General features: G+C 34.5%; 3 protein-coding genes across 4 annotated transcripts; all 3 read right to left on the reverse strand.

Annotated features, from left to right (window-relative positions):
- Positions 1-183: 183 nt before the first annotated feature.
- LOC144432405 (uncharacterized) lies at positions 184-4,029 on the reverse strand. 2 transcript variants are annotated; one of them, XM_078120514.1, is made up of 4 exons: positions 3,811-4,029; positions 2,954-3,175; positions 1,050-1,125; positions 184-542 (listed from the first exon to the last, which is right to left on the reverse strand). In XM_078120514.1, the coding sequence occupies exons 2-4, from the start codon at positions 3,110-3,112 to the stop codon at positions 475-477; spliced, it is 303 nt and encodes a 100-aa protein (XP_077976640.1). In that variant the 5' UTR covers positions 3,113-3,175; positions 3,811-4,029; the 3' UTR covers positions 184-474. The 2 variants fall into 2 exon arrangements, 1 of the variants encoding a protein (XP_077976640.1); XR_013480619.1 differs by lacking the exon at positions 3,811-4,029 and having other exon boundaries at positions 1,050-1,201; positions 2,954-3,153.
- Positions 4,030-6,175: 2,146 nt separating this feature from the next.
- On the reverse strand, positions 6,176-7,653 carry LOC120348470 (uncharacterized). Its single transcript, XM_039418593.2, has 3 exons — positions 7,466-7,653; positions 6,884-6,950; positions 6,176-6,611 (listed from the first exon to the last, which is right to left on the reverse strand). Exons 1-3 carry the CDS (start codon positions 7,643-7,645, stop codon positions 6,523-6,525), a joined length of 336 nt encoding a protein of 111 aa, XP_039274527.2. The 5' UTR covers positions 7,646-7,653; the 3' UTR covers positions 6,176-6,522.
- A 4,114-nt stretch (positions 7,654-11,767) lies between these two features.
- Positions 11,768-13,656, reverse strand: LOC120348295 (uncharacterized). The gene is made up of 4 exons (XM_039418415.2): positions 13,585-13,656; positions 13,272-13,498; positions 12,258-12,324; positions 11,768-11,979 (listed from the first exon to the last, which is right to left on the reverse strand). The coding sequence occupies exons 2-4, from the start codon at positions 13,491-13,493 to the stop codon at positions 11,888-11,890; spliced, it is 381 nt and encodes a 126-aa protein (XP_039274349.2). The 5' UTR covers positions 13,494-13,498; positions 13,585-13,656; the 3' UTR covers positions 11,768-11,887.
- Positions 13,657-15,937: the final 2,281 nt, after the last annotated feature.

Raw genomic sequence — 15,937 nt, forward strand, 5'->3', positions numbered from 1 at the left:
CGTGCCGACATTTTTGTTGGGTTGGAATTTGGTTATAGTTATTTTTTTCTTGCTTGACTCGAAGTCATAATGCAATTATATTGCAGGCTCTTGCCTGATATTCGAATCTAATGATTTTTGCTTATCGCATTTTGAATCTCATTTTTCCCAAAACAGCGACCAGGCGCTTTATATGCCGATGCGCATCGTATTTTATGGACTTTAATTAACTTCAAATCCCTTACCGGTATTGCTTTTAAAATCGCTGCGTCTTACAGCCCGATGCTTTCTGTAAGAATCGAGACCCAAAACGGTAATTTTTCATGCAGCGTTGCTGATCCGTTAAAATAACGATTTTCAATACAGATGTAACGTCTTCAAATCATGGATTTGTTAAGATGATATGTAATTCATAATCTACAAAAAAAGGACGAGCTGTATCATCGAAATATGGCAGTAACAATTAAATCTGTGACGTCTATGCATTATCATCCTTCAAGATAGCAGATATTCATGTTCATGGTAGTCGTCGTTTTCTTCCTTTCTAGGATACATTACTGGATCTGTGGAAACGTATAAGGAGTAATATACAGTAGTATCAAAATGTTAAAAACTGGTTCTCTTTTTTATCGAAAACACTAACAACAGGTTCCCTCATTTCAGAAAATATACGTATGTCATCTCGTAAGCTGCATTAAGATGATACGCTCTGCATACATCTAATACCATAACTTTCAAAATGCCCAACTCTCGTCTTCAGCATCCCGTCTTGCTGCGGTCGTCTAAATCGAACACATTTAAAACAAGAACAGGTTCGCTGACTATTACAATAGATATTCCAAGAACGGGTTCGAGCGGACCTGTGAATCCCACTACTGCTGATATGTATGGAAATGAGAACAAGAAAATTTTTCCAATCAAAGTCTAATTATCCAATTTTCTAAAACTGGCCTGGGCCCAGTGGCCGCCTTGACAAACAATATTGTATCTTCTTCTTCAAATGCGGAAATTTTAGTTCACTAGATTTGGACTCCAATAGTATATTTTATTTACTCATTCCTCGTACCCACCTTGATCATGTTCAATAGTAGCTTCTTTTTCATCATGTTCTGTATATATGTCGAATGCTGGCGGCTTTTGCTGCTTCTGTGACACATTTTATTTTTAGTGGGCAATAATCAACAATTTCTCCCTGTGTTTTGTTGTTACTCGGTTAATTGGACTAAAAAAGGTAACATGAATTAAACAAAAACAGCAAATAATTGAATAAAATGTCGTATCTTAAAGGACGCGACAGAAAATGAAAAAATAAAGTTAATTGCGTTATAGCGTTTGTTTTCTTCCTCGTGTACTGACTATTTGAAATTTATTGGTTCATTAGTTGCCTAGTTTTTTTTCGTTTTTTTTTTTCAACAATATCAATTTAGCAAAACGCTTCACATATTACTCAGAAATTTTCCAAGGTCGGATAGGTCTCTCTCAGTCGTTCGATTTGGAAAAAATATGATGAACGCATATCTTGAGTATTTCATTCTCGATATTACCGATGGTTTGATACCTGGATGGGGTATGAAAATTTCAATTTAAAATTTAAGTCTCTGATTACGAGGTCTTTGGCTTACGTTGGGGGGTATTCGTTGGCCATTTCGACCGTGTACTTTCTTCGCGGTTGTTTTGATATTTCCAGATTCCTTCACCTATATATATTTTGATATTTTTCCAGTAGGAAACGAAGCATAATTTTTTTTGTTTGCGTGACAATGCGGATTTATTACTAATGCAATGCTTGATGACATCACTTTAGAATCCATTTAGAGAAGTTGCAAAAAAGTACAATGATTCTCGTATTGCAACAAGTTCTAATATTTCGTTGATAAAAATTTCGTAGGAAGGCCTGCCTTCAATCTGAAATTTTGTTAAATGTATTAGTTCAGGTATGGTAACAATACTGATACAAAATTTATCATATACCAATAAGACTGAGCTGCTTGTTTCTAGCAACTCCAACAGGTTAGCATCGAGCTTCGCCGCCCCGTTTATGACATGGATTCTTTCTCGAAGATAAATAAAGCAGAAGAGTCCCGAGGAAATTTTTTATGGTATATTTCTTTTTTATTCATTGTAGGCTACTCCTCAAAATTATGCATAAATACAATTTACGAATTAAGCCTGAAAGACAGATACGACACTTTATAATTATGAACCAAATAAATGTAGGCTAAAACATTGTAACGCTTCAATTAAACACACGATTAAGTTTAATAATTTTCTCTAGAGCGTTTGACGAAATATACAATTTTCTCGGAGTGGATTTTCCCTGCAAAATTCTTTGAAACCATCTTTTGCCGTTTTACCGTTCTTCTGTTTTCGTATCCGTGCGAATCCAAGTTTTCACATTTGAAAGCTCAAAAGTAAACATCGGACCAGAAATACACGCAAATGCGTTTTGAAAAATTAAAAAATATTGATCTCCGCACAGTAAAATATCAGAATCCAACATTACTTACAATTGAACAAATAACAAGAGAGCAACGCTCAAATATATGGACACGTGGACTAGAGCGAAGCAGGGTTTACCTTTGACGTTACCGGTACCGTACCCTGAAAAAGTTCCGGGTTTTCAGTCGCAAGAATTTTCACAGTCAGCCGTCACGCTTGGCGGATTAAAAACCGTGTTCCCATAATTAAAAATTAATACAGCGCAATTTTGGATGAACTTTTAGATCTCATAAGATTCATAGAAAATTCAGGAATAAATGAAAATAATAGCCTTCTGGCAAAAAAATCAATCTTGAACCACTGAAAATTCCACCAAAGCAATTGGTCCAGTATTCGAAGAGAAAAGCGATTTTTTAATGATAATGACGAAAGAAAATAACAATAACAACAAAATTGTGAAACGATCGTTATGGCCACTAAACGTGTCCAATAATTAATCGAAATAGCTGAATAAATGATAGATTCAATTACATACCGGTAACTTTGGTGGTGGTAACGCATAGTAAGGATGATTGCGGAAGATTCTTGGTCCAATGTAACGCCCTCGATTCGATCTATGAACAAACCAAGCGTCACTCACAAGAATGTTGGCAATCGTGATTAATGAGAGTATATAAACCTTTTGGAATCTCATTTTTCTTCGATTTTGTTCAAGTAGTATTGTTCAGTTTAGCCCCAACCAACAGCAATAACGTTCCTTTACAAAGAAAAAGGCAAAACAATTATGAATTCTTTTTGTAGGTTTAAATAGATTCACAAGAGGATGATAACTAAATTTCCCAATTCCAAAATTTGATTTCATTATTCATCTTGCTCAATGTCATTTTGTGAAATTCAGAAATATTATCAAAACAATTGCGACTAATACGACTTTTGTTTTGTGCATAGGTATAAAAAATTATTGTCAATGTAGTGCGACTACTCCTTGAATACATTCAAAAATGAAAATGTTTGCCTCTAGTTTACAAAATATTCGATTGAACAAAATGCGGTTGCGATTGGATTATGGTATAAATATTTAACCGCGCCCTGTTTACTGAACTCGAACTGTTTACTGAACCAAAAAAAAACAATTTACAAAGCACAAAATAAGCGATTCAATCTCATCTCTTTTTTTGTAATAGATTTTACTCGATTTTATCATAACCCTCGTGGGGGCTCCCGAAGTATGCGAACCAAGATGGCGGACATCGGAATGTAATATGTGTACTAGGTTAGGGTTAGACCATAATTTTAGGTATAAATACTACGGGAGGATCTTGGCTAGTCTTCGAACTGATAATAGGACTAAAATAAGGAAAATTGGAAAAAAAATTATTGCCTAACCCTAACCTGTTATCCATGTTACGTTCCGATGTCCGCCATCTTGGTTCGCATACTTCGGGAGCACCCCCTCGTGTCTAAATTTCTTCTCAACAACCGCTTTTTATGAAATACTTTTTCATATCCTCGAACTGTATCCCTTGTTCAAAGTAAGAAGCAAACTTCTGAAAACAACACTGCTAAAATTGTCTTGCAATTTTACTCACATTCCGTGTTAAGCTTCAAATTAAAAACAGCAGTAGCATTACATCGTTAATTACTAATAACGGATGTTATGTACATCCAAATCATCTCGTTACTTTGAATACTACGTCACAATTATTTTACATAGAAATAAAATTTCATATTGTAGCAACACAGGATGTTTATACAGGATAAAGGATGTTGATGATTACATTTCCTCATTTCATTCGTACGGTAACTACTACTAGCTTTGACTGAAATGAATATCACGAATCACGAATATCATCCTAAAATTGTCACTGATAAGCCAATGAAACGTGGTTTGACGAATTTTAGATATTTCACGTGACTCTCCGGGTCCAGGGAAGGGTTTCACATCAATGACATTTTTAATAATTTCGTACCGTTAGCAAACGTTGCAGATAATGCTTGGGGAACGCAAAGAGTCACGCCATTTCAAAGTATTCTTCTGAAAAAAGTGATTTTACAAACTCAGCCATTTTAAAACACTATTTTTCTATATTCGTTAGCAATTCACTGATATCCTGGCGTTTTAGGGGTTATTACCAATCACCAATTACCGTCTTCTTTAGTTTGAATATCTTCGACAGTCAAGTGAGTCTGAAAAGAGCTTCTTTAGGTATCAATGGCTGTTTGTACACGGGCTTGTTCGGAGCGAAATATGTAAGGAAACGTCGTAATAGGAGAAACATTTAATATTTTGGCTGGCTACGATCTTGTTGGTAATCGGTATATTATTCCGACAATAGCCTTTATATAGTGCTTTACATGAATCCTAAAATAGTTGAGATCATTTCTAACCTTTGTGAGACACGATAATAAGATTCAAGAAAAAAAAACTGCCATGTCACAGCAGGCGCAGTCTAACATCTGCTGTACTGTGATTGCATTGGCCAATAATCATGTAACGATCTCTGGTGATACTTTAACCCTAGGGTTTCGGCCCTGCCATAAATTGCTGATCTGTGTCATAATTTGGGTTTATGGCTAAATTAAATGTATTTTGGGGGGTCAATAGTATTTCATAGTGGTCTGCATGTGAACAAAACCAATTTCAAAACTCAAAATGTTTGAGTTTAAATTACCCATGCTTGATCCGAGTGTTCTTAATTACGGTGATGTCATCATATTTTTTTTATGTATAATTTTTATTTTGCAACAAGGTCAATTTTATTTGTATGAGTATTTCAAAGCTTAAAAATAACCAAATAATCTATTGTTAGTTGAAAACGAAGTATTTTGAACGCGCGAGCAACGTTCTTCGGCTCATAATAAACAAACAAAGATACCAGACAGCACGCGATCAAATGCTCTTCGATAAAACGAATATCACTTCACTTACAAATCCCAGTCTTGTTTTATCTTGAAGGTGACGTATAGCTCTTCTAAAAGAGAACTCTTTCTCTCGCATATCAATCACGTGTCGACCACAGCGTTAAAAGTGAGAAACTTTTTCTCGAAATTTTTTGAATTTTCTCTCTTCTTACTGGCATATGGTCGGACGCATTTACGCTACGTAATGTGGGCGCGTTTTAGTGGGAAGCGACGAAAATAAGCTTTTCAGGGACACATTAATGGTGTCTTTGGCATTTTTGGTTGGTGAAATATTAAAAAAATTATAGAAGGGTGTCAAAATGACCCAGGAACACCAGGGGTCATTAGGTTAATGGAAGTGATATCAAATCAATTGTACAACTTTACATTCAATATTAACAATATAGTATTATGTTATAGGGACAAGCGATGCGGGTCTTAGGAATAAAGACTGTTCACCCTAGTATTCAAAGTTCGATTCCCACGTTATTAAATTAACACGTGTTATGGGATGTGACTGAAATCTGGATTCCCTAAGACGATAATAAGCACACGATGTTGAATGTCGAATTGCTGTATATTATTGAAAAGATGCACGATCCAAATTCCAAATACAGATAAAATTGTACACACTTAATTCTTAATGCAGTAAGATTACGGCCAGATCACAAGTCAAACAAAAAGCACAATATTATAGAGTTATCTTGGCAAACCGGAAACGATACGTCATCAAATTGGTCGAAACGAGAAAGGCAATACATGGAGCGAATGCACTATCGCTGGTGCTAAAACATAACGTGGCCTATTTTGTGAAATATTACATGCTATTAATATGAAAGGGTTAAATACATAATAATCCATAGTTACACAATACACATTCGCTACAATATGAATATTTTAAGTCAAAGATCTCGATATCATAATTTAAAATCACCCTGATTATCTTGCAAAAGCGATTTGCCCGTTTTCGTCAACAGAATGAGATCACAAAGGAATGTTATTTTACACGTATGAGCTTTATCCTTCATTATCTCCCAAAGCATTCACCTCAACTTAAACTGTCTGCAATAAAATTAGTAATTATCATTTCATGTATTTCAAGTATTTATATTTCTTGTCTGAATAAAAATGCGAAAAACAGAAATCGAGGTCTAATCAGAAAGCACAATCGGTTGGATCTACAATCAGGCAGGCACTAATCATTTAATCTTCTTGAAGATTATCGAAAAAATCTTCCGCTTCGTCGTTGTCATCGACATCATCTTCTCGAAGTCGAAGGATTCTCAATTCATCTGACAATAGATTTTTATTAAGATGAAAAGTTGCCATTGTGCAAAATTGGAAAACTATCAAAGCCTGAAATTGATCGTATAATTTTCATGTCAGTTTTTTAAAACGACTGACCACCAGTTCACAAAAGCAAATGAGGAACCTTCACTGGGTACGCAATTTTTATTTTTGTTGACGCAATCGCACACATAAAACGAGTCCCCTAAAGCCGACAAAAATCTTTGATTTGTATGTCCACTTCGTATTTAACGAGCACGCCTAAAAGCCATCTCACCTGGGTCGAGATGCTCCATTCGCTCCTTAGTTTCTTGATCATCATTGTCAGCCATCTCTTCGTTCATCTGTTTTATTTTAAATTCAATAAAAGTAGAATATCATAAGGGGTGTATCAAAGCTCAAAAATTTAAAAACTATAAGAGTCAAACTGCGGGAAATATTTACATATTACAATATGAGCGACTGTATCAATATGCCCTTTCATCATAAATGCTTAGACGAAAAGCATCCATCTATGGCTATGCCATTAGAGGCTATGCCATTTGTGACGTCCTTTTTAACAATCACGTCACGAGACCCCACGGAGTCCATTATAAATAAAAGTTGGACACGGCTCATTAACCTGATTGAAAAATTGAACAAATACTAGTTTTATAACTATAAAATGTCAAGTCGGTAAGATTCTGCAATAGGCTTTTAAAATTAAAAATAGACTTAAACATGAACAGTAGTTCAAAATTGAATGTTGAGGCATCTGAGCTTCATCTTGCCTGGTGGAAAAGCCAGCCTTGACTTGAATATACAACAACAAATTTCATATTTATTATTGCAACGGATTCAGTGGAAATTGCAATCTTACCATGCTTTTCATTTTATTTGCGTTTTCATTTTCAGCATCAACAGGGATAGTAGGTCTACGGGGCCAAGTCCTTCTGCGTGACCATAGACATCTGCAAAATCGTCTTCGACGCAGGGACTCCCCGAACTCGAAATTGATCACGGCAATTATTAGGATAAATGAGGTGAGTTTAAAATTCATATTCTTAATAAATTAAGAATTAAATGTGTTTCATAGTAACATATTCTTGACTATATATACCTTTTCAAAAGGATGTTGGTATTAGCATTTCAAGCATAAATTATTATTATTTTACAGATGAAAATATATTGTACAGACTCCAATTTGGAATACCTAGCTTGAATTGTATATAATGTGCATTTTAATTATCGCCTTGTTGTTTTTTGTAGGTTTGGTTTCGGTATGCCCTTTTATGCAACGGAAAATAACCTGGGTGGGTGCCAAAAACTTGTATATATATATACAAGATCGATAAACAAAAAGGGTCCTGTTTTGACAAGGACAAATAACAATCAGCGAACCTCTTGGATGTATCTGCTGCGAAAACCATCAATCCAAAACAGGGGTCGGCAACTTACGGCTCGCGGGCCAGATCAGGAGCTCGGGGTAAAAAAATCCCACTCGCGACGCTGAATTATAGCGACGAAATAGCAGTTTTGACGATGAATTATTTTTTATAATCCACGCTCGAGGAGTTAATTATATTCTCAATTAATTTATTGTGAGACAAGTGCAGATTAAATTATATCATAACCTAACAATTTAGTGAACATCTATCTACTCGTTTAACCATACAATTTAATATTATTAGACAAATGGCAACACGCAGAAAAGTTGATGCTAAGTGCAGAGGGTTCAAGGGGCAGAAATATTCGAATAGAGCTTCTTGACATAAAATGCAATTAAATGAAATCCGTATATATTCTAGTCGAGAGATTTATCACTGCTCGATTTTTATAAAAAATATCTTCTTGGAGGAAATCTCAATCCAAATTTGACAAACCATGCGAAAAAATACACAAAGATGTTTGGAAGTACTGTAGCGAATGTGCATTGTGTAACTATGGATTATAATGTATTTAACCCTTTCATATTAATAGCATGTAATATTTCACAAAATAGGCCACATTATGTTTCGCAACAGCGATAATGCATTCCCTCCATGTATTGCCTTTCTCGTTTCGACCAATTTGATGACGTATCGTTTCCGGTTTGCCGAGATTGCTCTATAATATTGTGCTTTTTGTTTCACTTGTGATCTGACCGTAATCTTACTGCATTAAGAATTGAGTGTGTACAATTTTATCTGTATTTGGAATTTGGATCGTGCATCTTTTCAATAATATACAACAATTCGACATTCAACATCGTGTGCTTATTATCGTCTGTGGGAATCCAGATTGGAGTCACATTCCATAACACGTGTAATTAATGACGTGGGAATCGAACTTTGAATATCAGGGTGAACAGTCTTTATCCCTAAGACCGCATCTTTTCTCCCTATAGTACATATGCGTGAGAACAGTTATTTTCAAAAATGAACACTACAGAGAACAATCTGAGAACTCGGATTAGTGATGCACATTTAGAGAATGTTCCAATTTTGGCTTCATCCAGTGTGCAGCCTGATTTCGGAATGCTATTATGCGTGATGCAACAAAAAGTGTCACATTAATGTCATTTGTATTTTTTTTTCGTTTAGTAAGACGACTGAGTTGGGTTCACGAGTTATCGCAGTCTTCGCGCTATGTTTGAAATCTAAAATTTCAACTTCTGATCTGAGTAAAAAAAAATTTGAGCCATCGCCCATCCGTTCGCTTTTACAATTCTCAAAATATATGCTGCCCACATATACAGAAATTTGTAATCCTAAATTTTGGCCCTCGTGCAACAAAAGGTTGCCGACCCCTGATCTAAAAGGAAGGTTGTAAGAAGCTTTCTAATAGAGACAGCGGTTTTGAGGTCATACCTGTGACTGCTCTTGGTAACCCTCTAGGTCCGTTTCAAATTGGACTGCCCTAAAATTCCGTATCATACCTTTCGTATTATATATGAATGAAAGCGCTCGGTAATAAAATATTATTGAACACAATGTCTACCTGTGGATCGTTTAGTTATTATTTTGTTGTTTTTGTTTTTGTTAATGTTCTTCTTCCTGTTGTTATCTCGTGAAAAAAATCGCTTTTTTCATTATCTATTGCTTTGAAATTTTCAGTTGTTGTATTGTATTTTTTGCTGAAAGGCTATTGTTTATTTCAAAACTTTCTGTGCGCTCTATGAAGTGCGTTTTCATTCCAAAATTTTTTGTGATGACCTTGTCTCCGTGCCCATATTTTTGAGCAACGCTGTATTGTTTTTTGTCCTAATTCGTTTGGGACTAATAGATTTAAAATAGAAATAGACGAAGTGTATACAAATATGGCATTATGTTTATGTCGTTTGTTTCGATTAATTCAATTTTAAAGTTTGTAGGTGGTATTGAGTGATTGCAACGGATGTGGGCAAACTGGGAATATACACGATACCATACACACAAGCAAATGACATGCTAATACCACAATACAATAATATAATACAATAGGCGGAAGAGGTGCTGCTGCACAGACGCGGTTCGTTCTCAAGAATAAGAATTACAGGCAATATCAATTATGAAAATCCCCATTGCAATAGCAAAGAACTATAGAGCACTGACCACAGGGAAATAAACAAAAAATTTACACGGATTCTAGCAGTAGGCTAAAACAAATATTTCATTACCAGCGCATCATTTCTTAAATCCTCAGTTGAATAGGCTTCAAACGATTATGAATCGAATTACTGTCATTTCATTTGGTCATTACTCCAGATCGAAAGGTTAATATGAAAAAAAGAAAACACAAATATGCAGGCATAGTAAAAACAGCGTAAGTTGCTGCCAAAAGTAGTAGTTTTATATATTTTATCGACACGTATTCATTTATGCTGAACGTCTGAATCGAATAATTTCTAAACGTTTCTTTGACCGTATCAATGTTTTAGGTTTCAATATAGAAGGGTTATTAATGGTAACTCCACCACAATCAGGACTTGTTTTCCAGTATCTCTTGACATTTTGACGTCACTCTGAATTTATAGCTCTTCTTACTTCTGAGTAATTGAGTGAGGCCTCGCTCGTAACAGACGTTGTTTTTTACATCTTTCTTTCTTTGGTTACTACTTATCGATCTTTAGATCGGTAAGTATGTTGATAGGTATTTGTCTGCATGTGTGTTTGTCTGTCTGTTAGATGCACGCGATATCTCACGAAGCCTATTGATTTTGGATGAATTATGTCGTATAATTAGCGAGCACACAAAAACGAATCCCATAGAGGCATAGCGCTCACAGAAATATTTTATATAAATTAAAGTCATAGTAAAAAATACTATCTTTAACCACTAAATATTTCAAATTGATCCAATAATTAAAGAGAATCCATATGATCCATGGATCCATAGGTCCACTCTGTGCCCAATAAACTAATTATGAAAACTCTTTACATTGTCATAAAAATAACATGGTAATTTCATAATGTTGGTCCTATATGCCTAGCATGTTGAAATGTTAACCTGTACCAATTATAAGTAAATTTCACTAGCATGTGAAGAGCAGAAGGAATAAGATGACTTAACTATATATTGTCTTCATTTATTAGATATAAGACGTACACATGAAAAAGTGTTATTTACTGTGTTTGGGATTTTAAATGTTTGTTCATCATTGCAATATATTCTTATCGTATTAAAAGAATTATTTGCATTGTAAAAATGTAAAATATTTGTTTTCTTTAATAAAGTTTCATCTTTACTGCATCTTTATATTCAAATTTTAATAAAACGTGAAATGAATCTTGTAATATAAAACTTATCAAAATGTCAATTTTTTTTTCAGCTTTTTTCCAAAATTGAAGCTATATTGAGAAAGCTATATTGAGAAGAAAACCTCGTATTAACAAAAAACATTTAACATTTTGAGCTGGCTACGCCTTTGCTGGGAATAGGTATATACCTGCGACACGAGTGCCTTTATATAGCGCTTTGCACGAATGTGATTTTACGAGAGACAACAACAACAAGATTCGAGAAAAAACACTGTCATGTCACGTAAATTATATTTCGCATCAGTCTATCATAAGCTGGACTGTGGAAGGAATGTTCTTTTGAACATGTTAGGTGGAGTATGCTATTACAAATTCATCCATAGGCATGGAAGCCTCATTGCCTCCTATAGTATTCACCTCGAACCAAACTATGCCCTATGATAAAATTATTAATCATCATTTCATCAAGTATTTATATTTCTTGTCTGAATAAAAATGCGAAAAACATAAATCGAGGTCTAATCAGAAAGCAAATTCGGTTGGATTTACGAACAAGCATACAATGAAGGAAGTTTTTCAATCATTTAATCTTCTTGGAGATTAGCAAACAGATCTTCCGCTTCGTCGTTGTCATCATTGGCATCATCTTCTCGAAGTTGAAGGATTCTCAATTCATCTGACAATGGATTTTTATTAAGATTAAAAGTTGTCATTGTGCAAAATTTTTGAGATGGAAAACTATTAAAGCCTGAAACTAATCGTATAATTTTCATGTCAGTTCTTCAAAACGACTGACCAGTTCACGAAAGCAAATGAGGAACCGCCACTAAATGCGCAATTTTCAACTTTGATGACGTAATCGCACCCACGAAAACGAGTCCCTTATAGCCGACAGAAATCTTTGATTTGTATGTCCACTTTATATCTAACAAGCACGCTCAAAATCCATCTTACCTGGGTCGAGATGCTCCATTTGCTCCTTAGTTTCTTGATCATCGTTGTCAGCCATCTCTTCATTCATCTGTTTTATTTTAAATTCAATAAAAGTAGAATATCATATGGAGTTTATCAAAGCTCAATAATTAATAAAGGAATATGAGTCAGACTGCGGTAAATATTTATATATTACAATATGCTCTTATCCTAAATGCTCAGACAAAAAGCAGACTATCTCTATATGCCATCATAGGCAATGCCGTTGAGGGGCCTTTTAACAATGACGACACGAGATCCTACGGAGCGTTACTTATAATAAGCATAATAAATTTATCCGAATGCATCATGCCGTCATAAATAACTTTTTTTAATTGCTTGGAATACGAAATTTTAGTCACAGGCTTAATACGCACGCCGAACGCTCAAGTCGATTGGATAGTAATTTAAATTTACAAACACTTTTAGAAAAAATCAGAAAATTCAAAAGCTAATACCCGTTAACATTCGTGATGACATCGTCCGATTACAGATAATAAAATATTACTGATAAATAAAAGTATATTACCATTTCTTGAAATAAACAGGTATGATGAGATAAAGATCCGAAAATAGTTAACAGTATATATATTAATAATTTTTAGCTTCGTTGTTGCTTAGATAAACTAGTATATCTGTATATCATATTTTCTTATGTTTTTTTAAAAATGGGGATTATTTGAGTAAAAACTGTTCTTTTAGTTTGAATTAGTATATTTATTTTGTTTTTTAAGGTAAAGAGATAGATAGTTTTTCAAACTGAGATAAATTCAATTATTTGACCGTATTTAATTTTTTAAACGGTAAATATTTTGGACAAGACTTAACCTGGTTGTAAAATTAAACAAATACCAGGTTTGCAAAATTTTAAGCTGGTTTCACCTGAACCACGACTTCAAAATTAAAAAGAGACTTAATAATAGAGATTAAGAGATTAAATAATAGTTCGAAATTGCACGTTGAGGTCCCTAGCTTTAGTGAAAATTGCATTCCTACCAGGCTTTTCATTTTGTTTGCGTTTTCACTTTCAGCATCACCAAACCAAATATGTCTTCTGCGGGACCAAGTCCTTCTACGTGACCAAGTCCTTCTGCGTGTCCAAGTCCTTCTTCGCCAAGTTCGTCGTCGCCAGGTTCGTCTGCGACGCCAGGACTCTCCCAACTCGAAATTGATCACGGCAATTAACAGGATGAATGCGAAGGTAAGTTTAAACTTCATTTTCCCTAGTTAATGTGAATAAGCCAATGAAATTAGACCGTGAATCGATGGTGCAAAATGAGTAAAAGTCAAATGTTAAAAGGACACTCGCCTTTTATGCAATGTTCTTTAGGCTGGAACAAATGTGTTTTATGGTAATATATTCTTGACTATATATACCTTTTTAAAAAGGAAGTTGGTATTAGCATTCCAAACATAAATCATGATTATTTTGTATATGAAAATATATTGTTAAGGTTTCGATTTCGAATAACTGACTCAAATTGTATATAATGTACATTTTAGATATCGTCATATTGTTTTTTGAAGGTTTTATTATGCTTTTTTATGCTAAGAAAAATAATCTGGGTGGGTGCCAAAAATTGTGCAAGATCAATAAACAAAGTGGGTCCTGTTTTGAAAAGGAAAAATAACAATCAACAATCAACGAACCTTTGGGCGTATCTACTACGGGAACCATCAATCTAAATAGAAGGTTGTAAAAAAACGGCTAATGTGGTCAGCGGTTTTGAGTCCATACTTGTGACTGCGCTCGATAACTAACCCTCTAGGTCCGTTTCATATTTGACTGCCCTAGGATTCCGTATCATACCTTTTGCATTATATATATATGAATAAGAGCGCTTGGTAATAAAATATTTATTGGACATAAAGTGAACCTATGAATCGTTTCGTAATTATGTTGTTGTAGTTATTCTTGTTGTTGTTATTTTTCTTCTTCGCTTTTGTCATTAACAACTGGATCGATTGCTTTGTAAATATTGTAGTTTTCGCTAGAAGTCTATTACTTTTTTTATATTTAAAACTTTTTGTGGGTTTTTTGTGATTCGTTTTCAACTTCAAAATTTTGTGTGATGACCTTGTCTTCGTGTCCATATATTTGAGCATCGCTCTCTTGTTTAATTTCAATTCATGTGTGATTGACATATTTAAAAACTGTTGAGAAATAGAGAAAGTTTAAACAATATGGCATTAAGTCGTTTGTTTTGTTTGTTCAAATTTCATAGCTTGTGGCAATTAGTGGTTGCTACGGATGTGGGCAAACTTGAGAGTATATACGATACCATACACATAAGCAAAAGACATGTAAATCATAAGACGATAGGCGGAAGAGGTGCTGCTGCACAGACGCAGTTTGTTTTCATGAATAAGAATAACACATAATTTTACACGGCTTATTGTAATAGGCTCAAACAGATATTTTATTACTAGCACACCGTTCCTTAATCACCTGTTAAATAGGCTTCAAACGATTATGAATCGAAATAATATCATTCCATTTGGTCATTACTCCAGATGACCGTATAACACGATCAGTTTTAGGTTTTAACGTAGAAGGGTTACTACTGGTAATACCACTGTAACGCACGAATTGGAGTCTCGGAAACTGCGCTACGTTTATACCCAACCACTGTTAAGTACCACGTCCCGTTTCTCCTACAATTTGCAATGCAAACTCGTAACAATCAGCCCCCACTCCCAATCTTGAACAACTGAACTTTTGAACCCCAACACCTCAGAAGATCACACCAACTGAAAGAACTTTGTTGTAATATTCCACTTGAAACTCGACAGAATAGTACGGCAATAACACTCAAAAATGCACACAGAGTTTGATTCAACTAACGTTGAATATGACTGATGAGTTTGTAGACAAAATTTGACTAAATATTATTTTGAGTTTGATTTCAAATATTGATAGATTCCGGGATTAAATAACTAGATAAAATACAGAATAGTTGCGTCCATTACAACCATCATAATCCCGGCTTTTTTCATTATCTTCTGGCATTTTGGCTTTACTCTGAATTGGGCACTTCTTACTTCGGAGTAATAACAGAATACCCAAAGAAGAATATTAATAGTTAATGCTTTTGTTTCTTACGTCTTTCTTTCTTCGGTTATTTTTCTCTTTGTCTATTATATTATCTGTTTTTCACCCAAGCTTTTTAAAAATTTTCATATCAAATTATTGCTCAAGAAAACCTGTATGCCAAATTCCAATCAATCCTAATACGATTATGACTCGAATGCATTTAATTATGTAGTGTTTATATATAATATAACGAAAAATAATTTAGGGTTCCATTACATTTGTACCCGTGTACATTTGAACCCACGTACATTTGAACCACGTAGGCCTACATCTGAACCCACGACAATTGCACCTGCATACTATTGCACCTATGGAAAAATTTTTTGTTTTACGGATATTTGAACCCATACTAACCCTAACCCATGGGTTTTAGCACCCGCATATAGATTGAACCCGCGGATATACACATGGGTTCAAATGTACGGTCACCATAATTTAGTACATAATAATTTAGATTCCCCCTCCAAAGGTTCGTGCTAAAGTTAATCCAATTAGCATCAGCATCATGAATATACAATATAAATTGTGTTTATTATTATGATAATCAAATAATAAATCTAATAATCAT

This window comes from Styela clava, chromosome 1 (genome assembly GCF_964204865.1).
Source record: "Styela clava chromosome 1, kaStyClav1.hap1.2, whole genome shotgun sequence".
NCBI classification, from domain to species: Eukaryota; Metazoa; Chordata; class Ascidiacea; order Stolidobranchia; family Styelidae; genus Styela; species Styela clava.

Coding starts and splice junctions, on each gene's coding strand:
- LOC144432405 (XM_078120514.1), bottom strand. CDS start 3,112: ATGAGATTCCAAAAGGTTTATATACTCTCATTAATCACGATTGCCAAC. Junction 1,126..2,953: donor TACCACCACCAAAGTTACCG/GTATGTAATTGA, acceptor AATGTGTCACAG/AAGCAGCAAAAGCCGCCAGC. Junction 543..1,049: donor TACTATTGAACATGATCAAG/GTGGGTACGAGG, acceptor ACGTTTCCACAG/ATCCAGTAATGTATCCTAGA.
- LOC120348470 (XM_039418593.2), bottom strand. CDS start 7,645: ATGAATTTTAAACTCACCTCATTTATCCTAATAATTGCCGTGATCAAT. Junction 6,951..7,465: donor CAAATAAAATGAAAAGCATG/GTAAGATTGCAA, acceptor AAAATAAAACAG/ATGAACGAAGAGATGGCTGA. Junction 6,612..6,883: donor AATGGAGCATCTCGACCCAG/GTGAGATGGCTT, acceptor ATCTATTGTCAG/ATGAATTGAGAATCCTTCGA.
- LOC120348295 (XM_039418415.2), bottom strand. CDS start 13,493: ATGAAGTTTAAACTTACCTTCGCATTCATCCTGTTAATTGCCGTGATC. Junction 12,325..13,271: donor CAAACAAAATGAAAAGCCTG/GTAGGAATGCAA, acceptor AAAATAAAACAG/ATGAATGAAGAGATGGCTGA. Junction 11,980..12,257: donor AATGGAGCATCTCGACCCAG/GTAAGATGGATT, acceptor ATCCATTGTCAG/ATGAATTGAGAATCCTTCAA.